This window comes from Musca autumnalis, unplaced genomic scaffold, assembly GCF_047663935.1.
Source record: "Musca autumnalis isolate F117 unplaced genomic scaffold, ASM4766393v1 scaffold_3, whole genome shotgun sequence".
Taxonomy (NCBI): Eukaryota; Metazoa; Arthropoda; class Insecta; order Diptera; family Muscidae; genus Musca; species Musca autumnalis.
The window spans coordinates 11,948,482-11,972,576 of NW_027411866.1; the positions used below are offsets into that span (position 1 = coordinate 11,948,482).

Consider the following 24,095-nt stretch of genomic DNA (forward strand, 5'->3'; position numbering starts at 1 on the left):
CCTTGGAAAGCAATTCTGCCTCTGAAAGGTCCTTACATATTGAATATACCTTCCCTTTCTATTTTGATTTAAAAACTTACAGGCTACTTTGCATATAGAAGAATAGGAGGTCAGATATCCTTTTGTTTTAGAAGCTACTTTCACTTCAACAAATGGATTATGTGGCCAGTTAATTTGGGCACATCTAATCTAATGTAGAAGCCCTTTGTGAGCGAGCATCTATTCTACAACTCAAAAATGTGGAATAGTGGTCAACTTCCTAACCTCAATTCAGCAGAATTTTCAAAATCCCGTCAATGGAACTTTTTTTTACAAAACTTCAACATTTCCTTTGCTTCCCATCCTCCTCAAATATCCACCATTTTCTTAAATTAATGATTATTTGTTAATAATGTCAAGATTTAACAAATTGTTTCTGGGTTTTTGTTTTTTGGGGTGTTTGTTTTATGTATTTGTTTTTTTTTGTGTTTTGTTTTCTTATGATTTGTTGTATAATTAAATTAATTTCTATTCTCTAGACAAAAAAATCTCATTTCTTCTTCTTTTTCTTAAAAAGAGGGGGGAATAAATTTAATTTAAAAATAAAAAAACTCTTAAAACTAATCTCTTGGTTTTTTTGGGTTAATTTGTTGCTGTTGTTTTCTTTATGCTATTCCAGGAGAGGAAATTTTGCTTGCTGGGGCTTGCTTGATTTATGTGGGGCAAAGGACCTTCAAAATGTAATCTGTTAATAGGGTTGGTACTGTGGGGCTATCCTCATTGATGGCTTTTAAAACTGGGGAAGAAAAGAGTGGATTGATTAATTTTTATTTTTCTAAAACATTTCGTAATTAAACTAACTTCCAACTTACTTTTTATTAAAACTTGTAAATTTTGATTATTTGGTGTACCATTTTCCATGGTATAGGGTATTACCGTGGTTAGATATTTCGGTTCTGGACCCTGGAATTTACCCCGTTTCTTTTCCACATGATATTGGCGTCGCTTGTTTTGTACTGCCAGCAGTATTGAAATGAAGGAGTTTTTCAATTCCTTTTCAAATTCCAATTCATCACGCAATGCCAATTCATTGATAAGGGTTTCACTTAGCTCCTGGATCAATACCTCCATTTCCATGTATAATTCATTTAATTGGTTAATGGACAAGTATTGCAATTCTGCAAGAAGAAGGAAAAGTGTAATTAATAAAAATCATTAAATTTTTTTCTCAAATTCCAACTTACTTTCCGCATATAGAGGTGCACCCAAAACCTCCTTGGCTTTTTCCATAACCTCGGATTCGCATGTTGTGGCCTCCTCTGTGGGACTTTCTGCCTCATCAATAATATATTCAATTTCCTTTATGACCTCCTCCACACTTTTTATGGGCTCTTCCGGTTCATTGTTCAGACCGTGCAGAATCAAAGCATGCATATCCAAATCATTGGCAATGGCTTCATCTTCACTATTGAGATCATCAGCTGGTGTTTGGACATCTGAGGAACCTCCTTGTTTGTTGTTGGTATTTTGACCTAAATTCAAGGTAGGCATATGCATTTTACGTGTATATGATTTGGACCAATCAATGGGTAAAATATTACCAAAATTGCCAGTAATAGTCCACCACATTCTGAAAGAAAATAATGGAAAAAGAAGATAAATGATTAGACCACTAGAAAATTTAAAGGTGATTTAGAAACAAAAAACGGGCATATACAAATTATCTCTCCGAGCCCACATTGGGCGCCATTTTTGTAAACAACACACGACATGCAGTGGAGGGCGTTTGACCACATTCACTTGGGGCAGATGGCCTTTGAGCCCATATACTCAGTAGTAGATGGCATTTGAGCCCATATACTCAGTAGTAGATGGTATTTAAGCCCATCTACTCAGCAGTAGATGGCCTCTGAGCCCATCTATTCAGCAGTAGATGGCTTTTGAGCCCATCTACTCAACAGTAGATGGCCTTTAAGCCCATCTGGTCAGCAGTAGATGGCCTTTGAGTCCATCAGCTCAGCAGTAGATGGTCTTTGAGCCCATCTACTCAGCAGTAGATGACCATTGAGTCCATCTACTCAGCAGTAGATGGCCTTTGAGCCCATCTACTCAGCAGTAGATCGCCTTTGAGCCCATATACTCAGCAGGAGATCGCCTTTGAGCCCATCTACTCAGCAGTAGATCGCCTTTGAGCCCATCTACTCAGCATTAGATGGCCTTTGAGCCCATCTACTCAGCAGTAGATGGCCTTTGAGTCCATCTACTCGGCAGTAGATGACATTTGAGTCAATCTACTCGGCAGTAGATGGCCTTTGAGTCCATCTACTCGGCAGTATATGGCATGAGAGCCCATCTACTCAGCAGTATATGGCATGAGAGCCCATCTACTCAGCAGTAGATGGCCTTTGAGCCCATCTACTCAGCAGTAGATGGCCTTTGAGTCCATCTACTCAGCAGTATATGGCCTTTGAGCCCATCTACTCAGCAGTAGATGGCCTTTGATCCCATATACTCAGCAGTAGATGGCCTTTGAGCCCATCTACTCGGCAGTATATGGCCTTTGAGCCCATCTACTCAGCAGTAGATGGCCTTTGAGCCCATCTACTCAGCAGTAGATGGCCTTTGAGCCCAACTACTCAGCAGTAGATGGCCTTTGAGCCCATCTTCTCAGCAGTAGATGGCCTTTGAGCCCATCTACTCAGCAGTAGATGGCCTTTGAGCCCATATTCTCAGCAGTAGATGGCCTTTGAGCCCATCTACTCAGCAGTAGATGGCCTTTGAGCCCATCTACTCAGCAGTAGATGGCCTTTGAGCCCATCTACTCAGCAGTAGATGGCCTTCGAGCCCATCTACTCAGCAGTAGATGGCCTTTGAGCCCTTCTACTCAGCAGTAGATGGCCTTTGAGCCCATCTACTCAGCAGTATATGGCCTTTGACCCCATCTACTCAGCAGTAGATGGCCTTTGAGCCCATCTACTTAGCAGTAGATGGGATTTGAGCCCATTTATTCAGTAGTAGATGGCCTTTGAGTCCATCTACTCAGCAGTAGATGGCCTTTGAGCCTATCTACTCAGCAGTAGATGGCCTTTGAGCCCACCTACTCAGCAGTAGATGGCATTGAGCACATCTACTCAGCAGTAAATGGCCTTTGAGCCTATCTACTCGGCAGTAGATGGCCTTTGAGCCCATCTATTCAGCAGTAGATGGTCTTTAAGCCCATCTAATCAGCAGTAGATGGCCTTTCAGCCCATCTACTCAGCAGTAGATGGCCTACAAGTCTTTGAACCCATCTACTCAGCGGTAGATACCAGTTTTATAGGCTTCAAAATAGAGCCTAAAATATTCTTTAAGTTGTCTTGAAGTATACCTCGTTAATAGGGCTCAAAATATTCTTTATTTATTTAAGAAATCCACCTTTAAAGGCCTGAAAATATTCTTTATTTATTTAAGGAATCCACCTTTAAAGGCCTGAAAATATTCTTTAAGAAATCCACCTTTAAATGCCTGAAAATATTCTTTAAGAAATCCACCTTTAAAGGCCTGAAAATATTCTTTAAGAAATCCACCTTTAAAGGCCTGAAAATATTCTTTAAGAAATCCACCTTTAAAGGCCTGAAAATATTCTTTAAGAAATCCACCTTTAAAGGCCTGAAAATATTCTTTAAGAAATCCATCTTTAAAGGCCTGAAAATATTCTTTAAGAAATCCCCCTTTAAAGTCCTGAAAATATTCATTAAGAAATCCACCTTTAAAGGCCTGAAAATATTCTTTAAGAAATCCACCTTTAAAGGCCTGAAAATATTCTTTATTTATTTAAAAAATCACCATTTAAAGGCCTGAAAATATTCTATAAAAAATCCACCTTAAAAGGCCTGAAAATATTCTTTAAGAAATCCACGTTTATGGGCCTCAAAATATTCTTTAAAAAATCCACGTCTATGGGCCTAAAAATGTTCTTGAAAATTTCTTTAAAAATTCACGTTTATGGGCCTCAAAATATTCTTTAAGAAATTCACGTTTATGGGCCTCAAAATATTCTTTAAAAATCCACGTTTATGGGCCTCAAAATATTCTTTAAAATTTCTTTAAAAATCCACGTTTATGGGCCTCAAAATATTCTTTAAAATTTCTTTAAAAATCCACGTTTATGGGCCTCAAAATATTCTTTAAAAATTCACGTTTATGGGCCTCAAAATATTCTTTAAAATTTCTTTAAAAAAAATCCACGTTTATGGGCCTCAAAATATTCTTTAAAATTTCTTTAAAAATCCACGTTTATGGGCCTCAAAATATTCTTTAAAAATTCACGTTTATGGGCCTCAAAATATTCTTTAAAATTTCTTTAAAAAAAATCCACGTTTATGGGCCTCAAAATATTCTTTAAAAATCCACGTTTATGGGCCTCAAAATATTCTTTAAAATTTCTTTAAAATCCACGTTTATGGGCCTCAAAATATTCTTTAAAATTTCTTTAAAAATCCACGTTTATGGGCCTCAAAATATTCTTTAAAAATTCACGTTTATGGGCCTCAAAATATTCTTTAAAATTTCTTTAAAAAAAATCCACGTTTATGGGCCTCAAAATATTCTTTAAAATGTCTTTAAAAAATCCACGTTTATGGGCCTCAAAATATTCTTTAAAATTTCTTTAAAAAATCCACGTTTATGGGCCTCAAAATATTCTTTAAAATTAGGAAAAGTTCTCAGTAAAATGTCAATTGGCGCCCAACGTGGGATTTGAAAATATTTACAATTAAAGTATTTAAAAGAAGTTGCTTCAATTTCCTATTCAAATTCTTCTTTTTTTGGTGCTATGCTTTGGAAAATTGTGTTCAATAGAAACTCTCCCAAACCAAGTGGCGCCCAACGCTGGTCTGCAGTAAAATTGTCAATCTAAAACTAATTTTACCAACCTTATCCTGTTCTTTCTTCGCAATGCAAATGAGACAAAATTCAAAAATTCCCCGCTAATTGTTTAAAAATGTCTCCCCAATTTTAATGACAACTCATTAAAGCCCATCCTTTTTTTAAATTCCCTGAACTCGTGGCAACCATTAAAACAGGCACACCCTCACCCACACACACACAAACATCTAAAGCATGCCCAAGATATTTATCTAACATTCATTCCGTCATCATTATGGCACGACCGAGCCATCATTAGAAATGCATTCAAGGAACAGGAAGTCTAATGTCACAACAGCAGCACTACTTAGCAAATATTTGTCAAATGAACGGTTGTAGAAATGACATCCATACTAATACGAAGGACCAAACGACATGTGAATGGCTAAATGCATTTCCATGGAAAATCCTGTAGGCAAAAATAAAAACAACAAAGCACAGAAAAGAGGCCAAGAATTGTTTTCAACAAGGAAAAGTTTTGCAATATAAAAGTAGTAAGAAATCCAGGATAATGGTGGGTAAACAAGCGGGATTTTACATGTTGTTGAGAAAAAGGCCAACAATTTACTTGTGGCGTATTTTCTTCTTTTTTACTACAATTTTTTTACGAATTGTGATCCCCCTCAACCCTAGTCGGAGGTTTATAGCAAAAGGATTACAGCAACAAGACTTCGTCATTGGCGTCGACGATGATGAGGTGGCGTTGACGAGAACAACAACGGTCATATTGTGTTTGTTAAGCTATACATAAAGGAGTGTACAGGACAATGAACTTATAATATGATATATGGGCCAAAGAGAAAATATAAAAGAAGAATATTTTAGAGCAGGAGGGGAACAGAGTAGTGTAATGCTTGATGATACACCGTTGCCATATGAACAGAAGAAAATATAATGGACATATAAAAGATTTTCGTATTTTGTAAAGTAATATACATATATAAATTGTTCGTTGGCGCCCAAGGAGGGGCTGGAGTCCTAGATGTGTTTGGATTCCTACAATTTCCAATTTAAGTATTTTCTATATTGCGCCTGAAAGTATGCTCACCAATTGGTATTTCTCAGACAATTGATAAAACAAACAATAAATTTTGGCATCTAGATGGCATTACTGCATTCTGATAATAATATAATTATTGTACCCTTCTTAGACGAGTTTCGTAGAAAATTTGGTCCACAAACTTTGATTTTTTTTATATTCTCAGACCTTTTTCTTAGACTCATTCTTTCTAATAGTTTTTTTGGTTACTTGCTTCAAAACAATGTGGCGCCCAACTTAGAGCCAATTAATAATTGAGAACTTCTTCTTTGGAAAGAATATTCCACGGGTTTGAATGTTTAGTTGATGAAACTTTAATCTGCAAGATTGCTGGTGACTAAACCTTCGAAATGGGACCCAATTTACTTTTGTTTCTATAGAACAAATGCTTCACGTCTTATGTTTCAAAAGAAAATTTTCCTTAATTTTATTTTTCATGGAAACAGTGTAAATAATAGTACACACCCATAGAACAATGTATATTTTATTCACACAATAAATTGACCAAGGACCTCAGGTTGAAGCAATGCAGTCGGTAATATTTAACAGCAGACCAGAGATTTGTTCATAATAATCTTGAGACTGACAAGTGTAGTAGAGGTAGTGGTGGTCCTGGCCACAAGGCAATTGGTGCTGCAATAAATTCTTATAAATTGAGATTAATGGGAGGGAGAATGTATCGAAATGTTTATGGGGTTATGACTGAAGCCTACACACAATACCGTCTTGTCGGCTGGTTGTTTGGTACAAAGATTTGCAATTTAGGGAAACCAGAAATCCACTTTTGTGTGGGTAATAGTTATTCAAGTAAACCAAAATTGACATTGACTTTGAAACTGAAATTGTGGATAATAAAAAAGACAACAAATGATTCATAAAACGGATTTGGCAGAGGTGTTTTGCAGATATGAATTACAAATTGATATTTTATCTTTTGAATATTGAAAAATGTGGTGTTTAAATTCATGATTTAAAACATAGATTTTTAAATAAATTTTAAAGAATATTTTGAGCCCCATAAACGTGGATTTTTTAAAGAAATTTTCAAGAATATTTTGAGCCCCATAAACGTGGATTTTTTAAAGAAATTTTCAAGAATATTTTGAGCCCCATAAACGTGGATTTTTTAAAGAAATTTTCAAGAATATTTTGAGCCCCATAAACGTGGATTTTTTAAAGAAATTTTCAAGAATATTTTGAGCCCCATAAACGTGGATTTTTTTTAAAGAAATTTTCAAGAATATTTTGAGCCCCATGAACTTGGATTTTTTAAAGAAATTTTCAAGAATATTTTGAGCCCCATAAACGTGGATTTTTTTAAAGAAATTTTCGAGAATATTTTGAGCCCCATAAACGTGGATTTTTTAAAGAAATTTTCAAGAATATTTTGAGCCCCATAAACGTGGATTTTTTAAAGAAATTTTCAAGAATATTTTGAGCCCCATAAACGTGGATTTTTTAAAGAAATTTTCAAGAATATATTGAGCCCCATAAACGTGGATTTTTTAAAGAAATTTTCAAGAATATTTTGAGCCCCATAAACGTGGATTTTTTAAAGAAATTTTCAAGAATATTTTGAGCCCCATAAACGTGGAAAAAATAGAACATTTTGAAGAAATATTTTGAGACCGAGGGCTCAAAATGAATCTATCCATCCACCAGCAGTAGATGAAGAGAATATGAGCTCAATGGTCATATACTACAGATTAAATGGGTTGAAAGGCCATCTACTGCAGATTAGATGGGCTCAAAGGCCATCTACTGCTGAGTAGATGGGCTCAAAGGCCATCTACTGCTGAGTAGATGGGCTCAAAGGCCATCTACTGCAGAGTAGATGGACTCAAAGGCCATCCACTGCAGAGTAGATGGGCTGAAAGGCCATCTACTGCAGAGTAGATGGGCTCAAAGGCCATCTACTGCAGAGTAGATGGGCTCAAAGGCCATCTACTGCAGAGTAGATGGGTTCAAAGGCCATCTACTGCAGAGTAGATGGGTTCAAAGGCCATCTACTGCAGAGTAGATGGGCTCAAAGGCCATCTACTGCAGAGTAGATGGGCTCAAAGGCCATCTACTGCAGAGTAGATGGGCTCAAAGGCCATCTACTGCTGAGTAGATGGGCTCAAAGGCCATCTACTGCTGAGTAGATGGGCTCAAAGGCCATCTTCTGCAGAGTAGATGGGCTCAAAGGTCATCTTTTGTAGAGTAGATGGGCTCAAAGGCCATCTACTGCAGAGTAGATGGGTTCAAAGGCCATCTACTGCAGAGTAGATGGGCTCAAAGGCCATCTACTGCAGAGTAGATGGGTTCAAAGGCCATCTACTGCAGAGTAGATGGGCTCAAAGGCCATCTACTGCAGAGTAGATGGGCTCAAAGGCCATCTACTGCAGAGTAGATGGGCTCAAAGACCATCTACTGCAGAGTAGATGGGCTCAAAGGCCATCTACTGCAGAGTATATGGGCTCAAAGGCCATCTATGCAGAGTAGATGGGCTCAAAGGCCATATACTGCAGAGTAGATGGGCTCAAAGGCCATATACTGCAGAGTAGATGGGCTCAAAGGCCATCTACTGCAGAGTAGATGGGCTCAAAGGCCATCTACTGCAGAGTAGATGGGCTCAAAGGCCATCTAATGCAAATTAGATGGGCTCAAAGGTCATCTACTGCAGAGTAGATGGACTCAAAGGCCATCTACTGCAGAGTAGATGGGCTCAAAGGCCATCTACTGCAGAGTAGATGGGCTCAAAGGCCATCTAATGCAGATTAGATGGGCTCAAAGGCCATCTACTGCAGAGTAGATGGGCTCAAAGGCCATCTACTGCAGAGTAGATGGGCTCAAAGGCCATCTACTGCAGAGTAGATGGGCTCAAAGGCCATCTACTGCAGAGTAGATGGGCTCAAAGGCCATCTAATGCAGATTAGATGGGCTCAAAGGTCATCTACTGCAGAGTAGATGGATTCAAAGGCCATCTACTGCAGAGTAGATGGGCTCAAAGGCCATCTACTGCTGAGTAGATGGGCTCAAAGGCCATCTTCTGCAGAGTAGTTGGGCTCAAAGGTCATCTTTTGTAGAGTAGATGGCCTCAAAGTCCACCTATATTAGACTCAAAGGTCATCTACTCTGCAGTAGATGACCTGTGAACCCATACACTCTACTCTACAGTGAAGGGCATTTGAGCCCTCTACTCTGCAGTAGATGGTAGTTGAGCCCATCTATTCTTCAGTAGATGGCATTTAAGCCCATCTAAGTGGTCTTTGGGACTATATAATCTATGGTAGATTGAATCTCTGGTATATTTTACAATAAATTCATCAGAAGCTGAGGAAATTTATTTCATATTTGAAAAAAATCTTCAGAACACACATTACGTCAATTACCTCGTAATCCTCTATCTCCCATCCCTATCTCTCCCTGCACATCACTCATGTCTTTGCAAAATAAACCATAAGCATGATATGTGGTTTGTATTACCTGATGGATGACAACATTTACATGTTGTGGAGTGTTAAGCCAGCCCAATATTTCTTGGTTTGCCACGCGTAGTTGGCTGGCCTTTGAAGACAGCTTTTTAATATTCCACAAACGTTGAACGACGGGCGTTGAAGTTGACATAATTGTGTGCGGTGTGATAGTCAAAAGGCAATTTTGTTTTTGAGTGAATTCAAATTGTAAAAAAAAAACATACAAACACCGGCAAGTGGCCACTAACCAGCAAAGGGGAAATGAAAGTAGGTTCTTCTTGTGGGGGGAAGTCTAAGCCAACCACTCACTACTTATCCGATACCAAAAAAGGTGATGTAATGAAAAAACAAAAAAAAAGACGACAGCGGAAGAAAAGGCAAACAAATTTAACAGACTTCTTTTGTGGAAGACAAAATAATTTAAAGTTATTTTTTGGAACAGAAAATGATGTCTTGAAGCATTTTCAAAAAAAAAAAAAAAAAAAAAAAAAAAACTGTAATTTTCTTTGTAGTTGGTTTTTGGGTTGGTAGTTAGTTGTTGACCTCAACTAAAATTCCCTAATGACATTATGGCGTCTTTGTGCTGTGTGTCTGGCATGCTTTTAGCCAATAAAATCTAAGAAAAAAGCACGTCTAAATTAGAGCAATTTTCTTTTTTGGCAATTTTTAGTCTGGCTTGTTTTTTTAAGAAAATAAAGGGAATCTTAAGAAAACTAAATGGCAAAAATAAAAGCACCATTAAGTTTAATGGGTCCTTGAAGAAAAGACACAATAAAGCATTTCTATGAAAAAAATAAAAAAAAATGCTAAAAGAAAGATGTAATGGCTCAGATTGTTATGGGTGCAATATTGAAGAAATGGCAAGAAAAATGTTCCAGTCCTTCAAATAATTTTGTTTCAACAGAAAAAATTTTTACTCTGCTTATGAGGTTTTTTCCTATGGAAAAAATTGCTCTTCAGCTCCTGACGATTTTTTCTATAGAAAAAAATTGGTACTCAGCTTCTAAGGATTTGTTTCTATAGAAAAAAATTGGTCCTCAGCTTCTGAGGATTTTTTTCTATAGAAAAACATTGGTCCTCAGATTCCGAGGTTTTTTTTCTATAGAAAAAAATTGGTCCTCAGCTTCTGGGGTTTTTTCTACAGCAAAAAATTTGTTCTCAGCTCCTGAGGATTTGTTTCCTATAGAAACAAATTTGTCCTCAGCTTCTGAGGATTTTTTCTATAGAAAAAAATTTGTCCTCAGCTTCTGAGGATTTTTTTCTATAGAAAAAAATTTTGTCCTCAGCTTCTGAGGATTTTTTTCTATAGAAAAAAATTTTGTCCTCAGCTTCTGAGGATATTTTTCTATAGAAAAAAATTTGGTCTTCAGTTTCTGAGGATATTTTTCTATAGAAAAAAATTTGGTCTTCAGTTTCTCAGGATTTTTTTCTATAGAAAAAAATTGGTCCCCAGCTTCTGAGGGTTTTTTCTATAGACAAAAATTTGTCCTTAGCTTCTGAGAATTTGTTTCTATAGAAAAAAATTGGTCCTCAGCTTCTGAGAATTTGTTTCTATAGAAAAAAATTTGGTCCTCAGCTTCTGAGGATTTTTTTCTATAGAAAAAAATTTGGTCCTCAGCTTCTGAGGATTTTTTTCTATAGAAAAAAATTTGGTCCTCAGCTTCTGAGGATTTTTTTCTATAGAAAAAAATTTGGTCCTCAGCTTCTGAGGATTTTTTCTATAGAAAAAAAAATGGGTCCTCAACTGCTGAGGATTGTTTTCTATAGAAAAAATTTGGTCCACAGCTTCTGAGGATTTTTTTCTATAGAACAACATTGGTCCCCAGCTTATGAGGATTTTTTCTATAGAAAAAAATTGGTCCTCAGTTTTAGAGGATTTTGTTCTATAGACAAAAATTAGTCCTCAGTTTCTGAGAATTTTTTCTAAAGAAAAAAATTGGTCACCAGATTCTGAGAATTTTTTTCTAAAAAAAAATTGGTCCTCAGCATCTGAGGATTTTTCTATAAAAGAAAATTGGTCCTCAGCTTCTGAGGATTTTTTTCTATAGAAAAAATTGGGCGCAAGCTTCTGATGATTTTTTTCTATGGAAAAATTGGTCCTCAGTTTCAGAGGATTTTTTTCTATAGAAAAAAATTAGTCCTCAGTTTCTGAGGATTTTTTATAGAAAAAATTGGTTCCCGACTTCTGAGGATTTTTTTCTATAGAAAAAATTGGTCCTCAGCTTCTGAGAATATTATTCTATAGGAAAAAAACTGGTCCTGAGGATTTTTCCTATAGAAAAAATTGGTCCTCAGCTTCTGAGGATTTTTTTCTATAGAACAAAATTGGTCCTCAGTTTCAGAGGATTTTTTTTCGATAGAAAAAATGGTCCTCAGCTTCTGAGGGTTTTTTTTTCTATAGAACAAAATTGGTCCTCAGTTTCAGAGGATTTTTTTCAATAGAAAAAAATTAGTCCTCAGTTTCTGAGAATATTTTTCAATACAGAAATAACTGGTCCTGAGGATTTTTTCCTATAGAAAAAAATTGGTCCAAAGCTTTTGAGGATTTTTTTCTGTAGAACAAAATTGGTCCTCAGTTTCTGAGAATTTTTTTCTATAGAAAAAAATTGGGCCTAAACTTCTGATGATTTTTTCTATAGAAAAAAATTGGTCCTCAGTTTCAGAGGAATTTTTCTATAGAAAAAAATTAATCCCCAGTTTCTGAGGATTTTTTCCATATAAAAAAATTGGTCCTCAGCTTCTGAGAATATTTTTCTATACAGAAATAACTGGTCCTGAGGATTTTTCCCAAAGCTTTTGAGGATTTTTTTTCTGTAGAAAAAACTTGGTCCTCAGCTTTTGAGGATTTTTTTTTCTATAGAAAAAAATTGGTCCTCAGCTTTTGAGAATATTTTTCTATAGAAAAAAATTGTTCCTCAGCTTCAGAGGTTTTTTTATATAGAAAAAAATTGGTCTCCAGCTTCTGAGGTTTTTTTCTATAGAAAAAAATTGGTCCCCGGCTTCTGAGGTTTTTTGTCTATAGAAAAAAATTGGTCCCCAGCTTCTGAGGAGTTTTTTTCTATAGAAAAAATTGGTCCTCAGCTTCTGAGGATTTTTTCTATAGAAAAAATTGGTCCTCAGCTTCTGAGGATTTTTTCTATAGAAAAAATTGGTCCTCAGCTTCTGAGGATTTTTTCTATAGAAAAACTTGTTCCTCAGCTTCTGAGGATTTTTTTATATAGAAAAACTTGGTCCTCATCTTCCGAGGATTTTTTTCTTTAGAAAAATATTGGTTCTCAGCTTCTGAGTATATTTTCTATAGAAAAAAATTGGTCCTCAGCTTCTGAGGATGTTTTTCTACAGGAAAAAATTTGCCCTCAGCTTCTGAGGATTTTTTTCTATAGAAAAAAAATTGGTCCTCAGCTGCTGAGAATTTTTTTCTATAGAAAAAAATTGGTCCTCAATTTCTGAGGATTTTTTTCTATAGAAAAAAATTTGGTCCTCAGCTTCTGAGGATTTTTTCCATAAGAAAAAATTGGTCCTCAATTTCTGAGGATTTTTTTCTATAGAAAAAAATTGGTCCTCTGCTTCTGAGAATTTTTTTCTACAGAAACAAATTGGTCCTCAATTTCTGAGGATTTTTTCTATAGAAAAAATTGGTCCTCAGCTTCTGAGGATTTTTTTCTATAGAAAAAAATTTGGTCCTCAGCTTCTGAGGTTTTTTTTCTATAGAAAAAATTGGTCCTCAGCTTCTGAGCATTTTTTCTATAGAAAAGATTGGTCCTCAGCTTCTGAGGTTTTTTTCTATAGAAAAAATTGGTCCTCAGCTTCTGAGCATTTTTTTCTATAGAAAAGATTGGTCCTCAGCTTCTGAGGATTTTTCCATAAAAAATTGGTCCTCAGCTTCTGAGCATTTTTTTCTATAGAAAAAAAGTTGGTCCTCAGCATCTGAGGATTTTTTTCTATAGAAAAAAATTTGGTCCTCAGCTTCTGAGGATTTTTTTCTGTAGAAAAGAATTTGATCCTCAGCTTCTGAGGATTTTTTCTATAGAAAAAATTGGGCCTAAGCTTCTGATGATTTTTTTCTACAGAAAAAAATTGGTCCTCAGCTTCAGAGTCCTCGTCTTCCGAGGATTTTTTTCTACAGAAAAAAACTTGGTCCCAAGCTTCTGAGGATATTCTATAAAAAAAATTGGTCCTTAGCTTCTGAGGATTTTTTATAGAGAAAAAAAATTGGTGCTCAGCTTGTGAGAATTTTTTCTATAGAAAAAAATTGGTCCTCAGCTTCTGATGATTTTTTTCTATAGAAAAAATTGATCCTCAGCTTCTGAAGATTTTTTTCTTTAGAAAAAAAATTGGTCCTCAACTTTTTCTATAGAAAAAATTTGGTCCTCAGCTTCTGAGGATTTTTTTCTCTAGAAAAAAATTTGGTCCTCAGCTTCTGTAGATTTTTTTCTATAGACAAAAATTGGTCCTCAGCTTCTGAGGTTTTTTTTTATAGAAAAAATTGGTCCTCAGCTTCTGAGCATTTTTTTTATAGAAAAGATTGGTCCTCAGCTTCTGAGGATATTTTCCATAAAAAATTGGTCCTCAGTTTCTGAGGATTTTTACTCTAGAAAAAAAAATTGGTCCTCAACTTCTGAGGATTTTTTTCTAAAGAAAAAATTCTATACAAAAAATTGATCCCCAGCTTCTGAGGATTTTTTGGTCCTCAGTTTCTGAGGATTTTTTTTCTATAAAAAAATTGGTCCTCAGCTTCTGAGGATTTTTTTCTATAGAAAAAAATTGGTCCTCAACTTCTGAGGATTTTTTTCTATAGAAAAAAATTGGTCCTCAGCTTCTGAGGATTTTTTTCTATAGAAAAAAATTTGGTTCTCAGCTTCTGAGGATTTTTACTCTAGAAAAAAATTGGTCCTCAACTTCTGAGGATTTTTTTCTATAGAAAAAATTCTATACAAAAAATTGATCCCCAGCTACTGAGAATTTGTTTTTATAGAAAAAAAGTTGGTCAACAGCTTCTAAGGGTTTTTTCTATAGAAAAAAATTTGGTCCTCAGCTTCTGAGGATTTTTTTCTATAGAAGAAAATTGGTCCTCTAGTTCTGAGGATTTTTTTCTATAAAAAAATATTTGGCCTCAGCTACTGAGGATTTTTTTCTATAGAAAAAAATTTGGTTCTCAGCTTCTGAGGATTTTTACTCTAGAAAAAAATTGGTCTTCAACTTCTGAAGATTTTTTTCTATAGAAAAAATTGGTCCTCAGCTTTTTCCTACAGAAACTTTTATATAAGATGTTATTCAACAGATTTTGTCATACATTAACAAATAATTACGGGAATTTCCAATTTATTTTACTTTACTCTTTCACCATTACTTTTGTGTATTATACTTTGGCAAAAGTTTGTTTTTTATTGGCAATCATTAACAAAATTATGGTTTCATGGAGTCACTTTTAATTATGTGATTAATGTTTTAAAGTAAGCTTTTAAAGTTTAAAAGTTTATAATGGGACTGTAAATAACGCAACTACTATGGGGAGACCTACTTTGCTTTTACGCAAAATACCGTTCTAGCTTCATTTGTGGCAACCGCTTGTTACCTAAACGGTTCTCTTAGCTAAGTTGGAAGCTTGTTGTTGTTTTTTGTGTTTACCGCTTACTTGTACTACAAAATTGGTTTAAGCAACCTACATTTCTGACAGGTTGTAACATTGTTGGCATAAATGTGAAATGGGGTGGCCATGTTGGAAAAGATTCAAAAAATTAGAATCCGTCAGCACCATATTATGGAAAAATTTATTCCCTTGCCCCATCTTGGTATACTCGTGGAAAATTATTGTATTATTATAAATTTTTTTCAAAAATTTTCCCCGATTTGGCCACTCTATTTTCATTAGGTTCATGACTAAATGTTTTATAGCTCATTTGGTTGTTCTTGTCTACTCGACATACTACTCATCGCATATTTTACGGAATATGTTGTTCTACATAACGTTAATGAAATTTACTTCTTCTCGTCTTCCTCCGCTGCGGCAATGTTCTCAGCCTATTCTTCTAATGTTTTTTTCAGCCTATTTGAAAAATTCACTTTTACTTTAGTCAACCGGTACATTGGCTGTTTGGTATTCAGTACACTCTGTCGTATGCTGTAATAGACACCTCTTAGTTCTCTTCTTGGTGGGAGAAGAGGATTTTAAACCTACACCCCCACCACACATGGCACATGTATACCAAGTTTTACTTTTGTTGCTAGTTTTGCTATTGTAATTCAATCAAGGTTGGAAAAAAACTGAAATTAATTAAATGAAATGGAAATGATGAAATGGCAAGTTTTTTTATTAGCCATCATCACTAATTACTCGGAAAGGTCGGTGTGATCAAAGAGCATGAAATGGAAAGTAGAAGAAATAGAAACATGTTTTGAAGGAAAAAGTTAAATGGATAAAAAACCTTACGCGGATACAATTTTCCATGAGATAATATTATTCGGATAACATTTTCAATAAGAAAACCTTATCCGGATAACATTTTCTATAAGATAACCTTATCCGGATAACATTTTCTATAAGAAAACCTTATCCGGATAACATTTTCTATAACAAAACCTTATCCGGATAACATTTGCTATAAGAAAACCTTATCCGGATAACATTTTCTATAAGAAAAACGTATCCGCAAAACATTTTCAATAAGAAAACCTTATCCGGATAACATTTTCAATAAAAAAACCTTATCCGGATAACATTTTCTATAAGAAAATCTTATCCGGATAAGATTTTCTATAACAAAACCTTATCCGGATAACATTTTCTATAAGAAAACCTTATCCGGATAACATTTTCTATAAGAAAACCTTATCCGGATAACATTTTCTATAAGAAAACCTTATCCGGATAACATTTTCTATAAGAAAACTATATCTGGATAAAATTTTCTATACGAAAACCTTATCCGGATAACATTTTCTATAAGAAAACCTTATCCGGATAATTTTTTCTATAAGAAACCTTTATCCGGATAACATTTTCTATACGAAAACCTTATGCGGATAACATTTTCTATACGAAAACCTTATCCCTATAACATTTTCTATACGAAAACCCAATCCGGATAACATTTTCTGTAAGAAAACCTTATACGGATAACATTTTCTATACGAAAACCTTATCCGGATAACATTTTCGATACGAAAACCTTATCCGGATAAAATTTTCTATATGAAAACTTTATTCGGATAAAATTTTCTATAAGCAAACCTTATCTGGATAATATTTTCTATAAGAAAACCTTATCCGGATAAAATTTTCTATAAGAAAACCTTATCCGGATAACATTCTCTATAAGAAAACCTTATCCGGATAACAGTTTCTATAAGAAAACCTTATCCGGTTAACATTTTCTATTAGAAAACCTTATCCGAATAACATTTTCTATAAGAAAACCTTATCCGGATAACATTTTCTATACGAAAACCTTATCCGGATAACATTTTCTATATCCGGCTAAGGTTTTCTTATAGAAAATGTTATCCTATAAAAAACCCTTATCCGGATAACATTTTCTATAAGAAAACCTTATCCGGATAACATTTTCTATAAAAAAAAACCTTATCCGCATAACATTTTCAATAAGATAACATTATCCGGATAACATTTTCTATAAGAAAACCTTCTCCGAATAACATTTTCTATAAGAAAACCTTCTCCGAATAACATTTTCTATAAGAAAACCTTATCCGGATAACATTTTCCATAAGAAAGCTTTTTCCGGATAACATTTTCTATAAGAACATCTTATCCGGATAACATTTTCTATAAGAACACCTTATCCGGATAACATTTTCTATAAGAACACCTTATCCGGATAACATTTTCTATACGAAAACCTTATCCAGATAACATTTTCTATACGAAAACCTTATCCGGATAACATTTTCTTTACGAAAACCTTATCCGGATAACATTTTCTATAAGAAAACCTTAACCGGATAACATTTTCTATACGAAAACCTTATCCGGATAACATTTTCTATACGAAAACCTTATTCGGATAACATTTTCTATACGAAAACCTTATCCGGATAACATTTTCTATACGAAAACCTTATCCGGATAACATTTTCTATACGAAAACCTTATCCGGATAACATTTTCTATACGAAAACCTTATCCGGATAACATTTTCTATACGAAAACCTTATCCGGATAACATTTTCTATACGAAAACCTTATCCGGATAACATTTTCTATACGAAAACCTTATCCGGATAACATTTTCTATACGAAAACCTTATCCGGATAACATTTTCTATACGAAAGCCTTATCCGGATAACATTTTCTATACGAAAACCTTATCCGGATAACATTTTCTATACGAAAACCTTATCCGGATAACATTTTCTATACGAAAACCTTATCCGGATAACATTTTCTATACGAAAACCTTATCCGGATAACATTTTCTATACGAAAACCTTATCCGGATAACATTTTCTATACGAAAACCTTATCCGGATAACATTTTCTATACGAAAACCTTATCCGGATAACATTTTCTATACGAAAACCTTATCCGGATAACATTTTCTATACGAAAACCTTATCCGGATAACATTTTCTATACGAAAACCTTATCCGGATAACATTTTCTATACGAAAACCTTATCCGGATAACATTTTCTATACGAAAACCTTATCCGGATAACATTTTCTATACGAAAACCTTATCCGGACAACATTTTCTATAAGAAAACCTTAACATTTTCAATGAGAAAACCTTATCCGGATAAAATTTTCTATACGAAAACCTTATCCGGATAAATGTTTCTATAAGAAAATTTTATCCGGATAAGGTTTTCTTATAGAAAATGTTGTCCGGATATAAAAAAACCTTATCCGGATAACATTTTCTATAAAAAAACCTTATCCGCATAACATTTTCAATAAGATAACATTATCCGGATAACATTTTCTATAAGCAAACCTTATCTGGATAATATTTTCTATAAGAAAACCTTATCCGGATAACATTTTCTACAAGAAAACCTTTTCCGGATAACATTTTCTATACGAAAACCTTATCCGGATAACATTTTCTATACGAAAACCTTATCCGGATAACATTTTCTATACGAAAACCTTATCCGGATAACATTTTCTATACGAAAACCTTATCCGGATAACATTTTCTATACGAAAACCTTATCCGGATAACATTTTCTATACGAAAACCTTATCCGGATAACATTTTCTATACGAAAACCTTATCCGGATAACATTTTCTATACGAAAACCTTATCCGGATAACATTTTCTATACGAAAACCTTATCCGGATAACATTTTCTATACGAAAAACTTATCCGCATAACATTTTCTATACGAAACTCTTATCCGCATAACATTTTCTATAAGAAAAACTTATCCGGATAAAAATTTCTATCCGGATAACATTTTTCATAAGAAAACCTTATCCGGATAACATTTTCTATAAGAACACATTATCCGGATAAGGTATTGTTATAGAAAATGTTATCCGAATAAGATTTTCTTATAGAAAAAATTATCCGTATTAGTTTTTCTTAAAGAAAAAATTATCCGGATAAGGTTTTCTTATAGAAAATGTTATCCGGATAAGGTTTTCTTATAGAAAATTTTATCCGGATAAGGTTTTCTTATGGAAAATGTTATCCGGATAAGGTATTCTTATTGAAAATGTTATCCGGATAAGTTTTTCTTATAGAAAATGTTATCCGGATAAGGTTTTCGTATAGAAAATGTTATACGGATAAGGTTTTCGTATAGAAAATGTTATCCGGATAAGGTTTTCTAATAGAAAATGTTATTTGGATAAGGTTTTTTAATAGAAAATAAGGTTTTCTAATAGAAAATATTATCCGTATAAGGTTTTCTTATAGAAAATGTTATCCGGATATGGTTTTCGTATAGAAAATGTTATCCGAATAAGGTTTTCGTATAGAAAATATTATCCGGATAAGGTTTTCGTATAGAAAATATTATCCGGATAAGGTTTTCGTATAGAAAATATTATCCGGAAAAGGAAAATGTTATTCGGAAAAGGTTTTCTTTTAGAAATTTTATCCGGATAAGGTTTTCTTATATAAAATGTTATCCGAATAAGGTTTTCTTATAGAAAATGTTGAATGTTGTTTCATTTATCCGCGAGCGACTTTCATAAATATTAAAGCAACGTTTACTTTTCGAAACTGCCAATGTCAAAAGTTTTGAATGCATTTTGTTGTTGCGATAGCTAAAATCATTATTTCAAGTTACCTTTAAGGCTTTTATAGAGAACATACATAAATATTTATAAAACCTAAGACAAACCTCTTGGCATATTAACAAACTTGACTGCCTTGACAAGGATTTCAAAGAGGCGATACGCTAGTTGATATTTGCCTAAAGTATTCAACATTAAGTGTGTTTAACATGAATTCATTTATTTTCAAAAGATGTGAAGAAGTGGGTGGAGGGTTTGTATGGGTATCTCAGCTTGGGTTTTATGTTAATATAAATAAACATCTAGTTTCCATTCATAAAAGTGATACCTATGATGATGGGTATGATGACGGTGATGATGTTATCGCTTATGTTAATTTCCATGTATAGCCTCGTGTCTATTTCTATTTTAGTGTTTGTTAATTTATTCCCTTTTTTCTAAATCGAACACAAACATCCTTTTCAGTCATCTTCTCAAAGTTATTTGAGTAGTATATCCTTTAAACAACCTTGACCGCTTTTCGTTTAATATCTAAGTTGCTGGTAACTCTGTTGTTCTATGAGTTATGCCCTTATGAGGACTGTTTGATTTGTTGCTGTTTTTCCACTCCCTTTCCATCTCTCACTCTCTCTCTTAAAACATGATGAGTATGTAGGGAATTTTTTAATATGACCAAGATTTCTCTTGTTAAGAATGACAACAACAAACTACCAAAGCAGAAAAACTAACTGGCAAACTATGTGTATGATGTAATGTCGTCCTGCCACTGGCAGTTTGGATTGTTTAGTTAAAGTTTTATGGGAACTTTTTTAGTGCTTTTTCTAATGGCTGAATATGACTGAGAGAATAGCCAAGGGACGATAAAGTATGAACTGGACTATATACCTACGTACACACCAATTTATATGTATGTGTGATAAAATAACAACTTACAAAAGTATGTGATTGTGAATGGAAAAAAGGATGTCACATTTGAAAAAATGTAAAGGATTTCAAATTGAATTTTCATTCAACGATAAATTGCTGTTGAAAGTTTTTGTGAGACACCATTTAAAAACTGGGATAATTGGATTGACATTTCTGCTGCATTGTATACCAGGAATTTCTTGCATTTGCAATGTCCTTTCATTCTTCTCATGCACTTAGAGAAGTAATAAGAAGGTAGGATTATTCGGATAAAGTTCTCTTATAGAAAATGTTATCCGGATAAGGTTTTCTTATAGAAAATGTTATCCGGATAAGGTTTTCTTATAGGAAATGTTATCCGGATAAGTTTCTCTTATAGGAAATGTTATCCGGATAAGTTTTTCTTATAGGAAATGTTATCCGGAAAATGTTTTTTACAGAAAATGTTATCCGGATAAGGTGCTCGTATCGAAAATGTAATCCGGATAAGGTTTTCTCATAGGAAATTTTATCCGCATATGGTTTTCGTATAGAAAATTTTATCCGGATAAGGTTTTCTTATAGAAAATGTTATCCGGATAAGGTTTTCGTATAGAAAATGTTATCCGGATAAGGTTTTCTTATAGAAAATGTTATCCGGATGAGGTTTTCGTATCGAAAATGTTATCCGAATAAGGTTTTAGTATACAAAATGTTATCCGGATAAGGTTTTCGTATACAAAATGTTATCCGGATAAGGTTTTCGTATCGAAAATGTTACCTGGATAAGGTTTTCGTATGGAAAATGTTATCCGGATAAGGTTTTCGTATAGAAAATGTTATCCGAATAAGGTTTTCGTATAGAAAATGTTATCCGGATAAGGTTTTCGTATAGAAAATGTAATGCGGATAAGGTTTTCGTATAGAAAATGTTATCCGGATAAGTTTTTCGTATAGAAAATGTAATGCGGATAAGGTTTTCGTATAGAAAATGTTATCCGGATAAGGTTTTCGTATAGAAAATGTAATGCGGATAAGGTTTTCGTACAGAAAATGTCATTCGGATGAAGTTTTCGTATAGAAAATGTTGTTCGAATAAGGTTTTCTTATAGAAAATGTTATCCGGATAAGGTTTTCTTATAGAAAATGTTATCCGTATAAGGTCTTCTTAAAGAAAATGTTATCCGGATAAGGTTTTCTTATAGAAAGTGTTATCCGGATAATGTTTTCTTATAGAAAATGTTATCCGGATAAGGTGTTCTTACAGAAAATGTTATCCGGATATAGTTTTCTTATAGAAAATGTTATCCGGATAAGGTTTTCTTATAGAAAATGTTATCCGGATAAGGTGTTCTTATAGAAAATGTTATCCGGATATGGTTTTCTTATAAAAAATGTTATCCGGACATGGTTTTCTTATAGAGAATGTTATCCGGATAAGGTTTTCTTACAGACAATTTTATCCGGATAAGGTTTTCTTATAGAAAATTTTATCCGAATAAAGTGTTCATATAGAAAATTTTATCCGCATAAGGTTTTCGCATAGAAAATGTTATCCGGATAAGGTTTTCGTATAGAAAATGTTATCCGGATAAGGTTTTCGTATAGAAAATGTTATCCGGATAAGGTTTTCGTATAGAAAATGTTATCCGGATAAGGTTTCCGTATAGAAAATGTTATCCGGATATAGTTTTCGTATAGAAAATGTTATCCGGATAAGGTTTTCGTATAGAAAATGTTATCCGGATAAGGTTTTCGTATAGAAAATGTTATCCGGATAAGGTTTTCGTACAGAAAATGTTATTCGGGCAGGGTTTTCGTATAGAAAATGTTATCCGGATAAGGTTTTCGTATAGGAAATGTTATCCGGATAAGGTTTTCGTATAGAAAATGTTATTCGCATAAGGTTTTCGTATAGAAAATGTTATCCGGATAAGGTTTTCGTATAGAAAATATTATTCGCATAGGGTTTTCTTATAGAAAATGTTATACGGATAAGGTTTTCTTATAGGAAATATTATCCGCATAAGGCTTTATTATCGAAAACATTATCCGGATAAGGTTTTCGTATATAAAATGTTATCCGGATAAGGTTTTTTATAGAAAATGTTATGCGGATAAGGTTTTCTTATAGAACATGTTATCCGGATAAGGTTTTCGTATAGAAAATGTTATCCGGATAAGTTTTTCGTATAGAAAATGTTATCCGGATAAGATTTTCTTATAGAAAATGTTATCCGGATAAGGTTTTCTTATACAAAATGTTATCCGGATAAGGTTTTCTTATACAAAATGTTATCCGAATAAGGTTTTCGTATAGAAAATGTTATCCGGATAAGGTTTTCGTATAGAAAATGTTATCCGGATAAGGTTTTCGTATAGAAAATGTTATCCGGATAAGGTTTTCGTATAGAAAATGTTATCCGGATAAGGTTTTCGTATAGAAAATGTTATCCGGATAAGGTTTTCGTATAGAAAATGTTATCCGGATAAGGTTTTCGTATAGAAAATGTTATCCGGATAAGGTTTTCGTATAGAAAATGTTATCCGGATAAGGTTTTCGTATAGAAAATGTTATCCGGATAAGGTTTTCGTATAGAAAATGTTATCCGGATAAGGTTTTCGTATAGAAAATGTTATCCGGATAAGGTTTTCGTATAGAAAATGTTATCCGGATAAGGTTTTCGTATAGAAAATGTTATCCGGATAAGGTTTTCGTATAGAAAATGTTATCCGGATAAGGTTTTCGTATAGAAAATGTTATCCGGATAAGGTTTTCATATAGAAAATGTTATCCGGATAAGGTTTTCATATAGAAAATGTTATCCGGATAAGGTTTTCGTATAGAAAATGTTATCCGGATAAGGTTTTCGTATAGAAAATGTTATCCGGATAAGGTTTTCGTATAGAAAATGTTATCCGGATAAGGTTTTCGTATAGAAAATGTTATCCGGATAAGGTTTTCGTATAGAAAATGTTATCCGGATAAGGTTTTCGTATAGAAAATGTTATCCGGATAAGGTTTTCGTATAGAAAATGTTATCCGGATAAGGTTTTCGTATAGAAAATGTTATCCGGATAAGGTTTTCGTATAGAAAATGTTATCCGGATAAGGTTTTCGTATAGAAAATGTTATCCGGATAAGGTTTTCGTATAGATAATGTTATCCGCATAAGATTTTCTCATAGAAAATGTTATCCGGATAAGGGTTTCTTATAGAACATGCTATCCGGATACGATTTCTTGTAGAACATGTTATCCGTATATGTTTTTCTTATAGAACATGTTATCTGGGTAAGGTTTTCTTATGAAAATTTTTATCCGAATAAGGGTTTCTTATAGAAAATAAATTTTTTTTATTGAACATGTCATCCGCATAAGGCTTTCTCATTGAGAATATTATCCGTAGGTGGTTTCGTATAGAAAATAATGTCCAGCTAATGTTTGCTTATAGAAAATATTATCTAGAGAAAGTTTTCTTCGTGCAAATTCTGCCCTATCTATAGTAAAATTATTATCCATTTGAATAATTTTTATCTTTACTCTTCTCCATCTAATTCAATTACAAAGTAATTTACTTTTCAATTTCCCTCGCTTCCTTTTTAATTTTTCCCTA

General features: G+C 33.8%; 1 protein-coding gene across 5 annotated transcripts in view; it reads right to left on the reverse strand.

Moving 5' to 3' along the window:
• Positions 1-420: 420 nt before the first annotated feature.
• Positions 421-24,095, reverse strand: part of Unc-76 (fasciculation and elongation protein Unc-76) — a 104,467-nt gene continuing 80,792 nt past the window's right edge. For 4 of the 5 annotated variants that reach the window (XM_073979136.1, XM_073979133.1, XM_073979134.1 and 1 more), the window contains exons 3-5: positions 1,224-1,609; positions 852-1,157; positions 421-775 (exon numbers count right to left, since the gene is read on the reverse strand). In XM_073979136.1, the coding sequence (XP_073835237.1) occupies positions 693-775; positions 852-1,157; positions 1,224-1,609 (775 nt within the window). In that variant the 3' untranslated portion in view covers positions 421-692. The remainder of the gene's footprint in view (positions 776-851; positions 1,158-1,223; positions 1,610-24,095) is intronic. The other variant, XM_073979137.1, reaches the window with a different exon arrangement.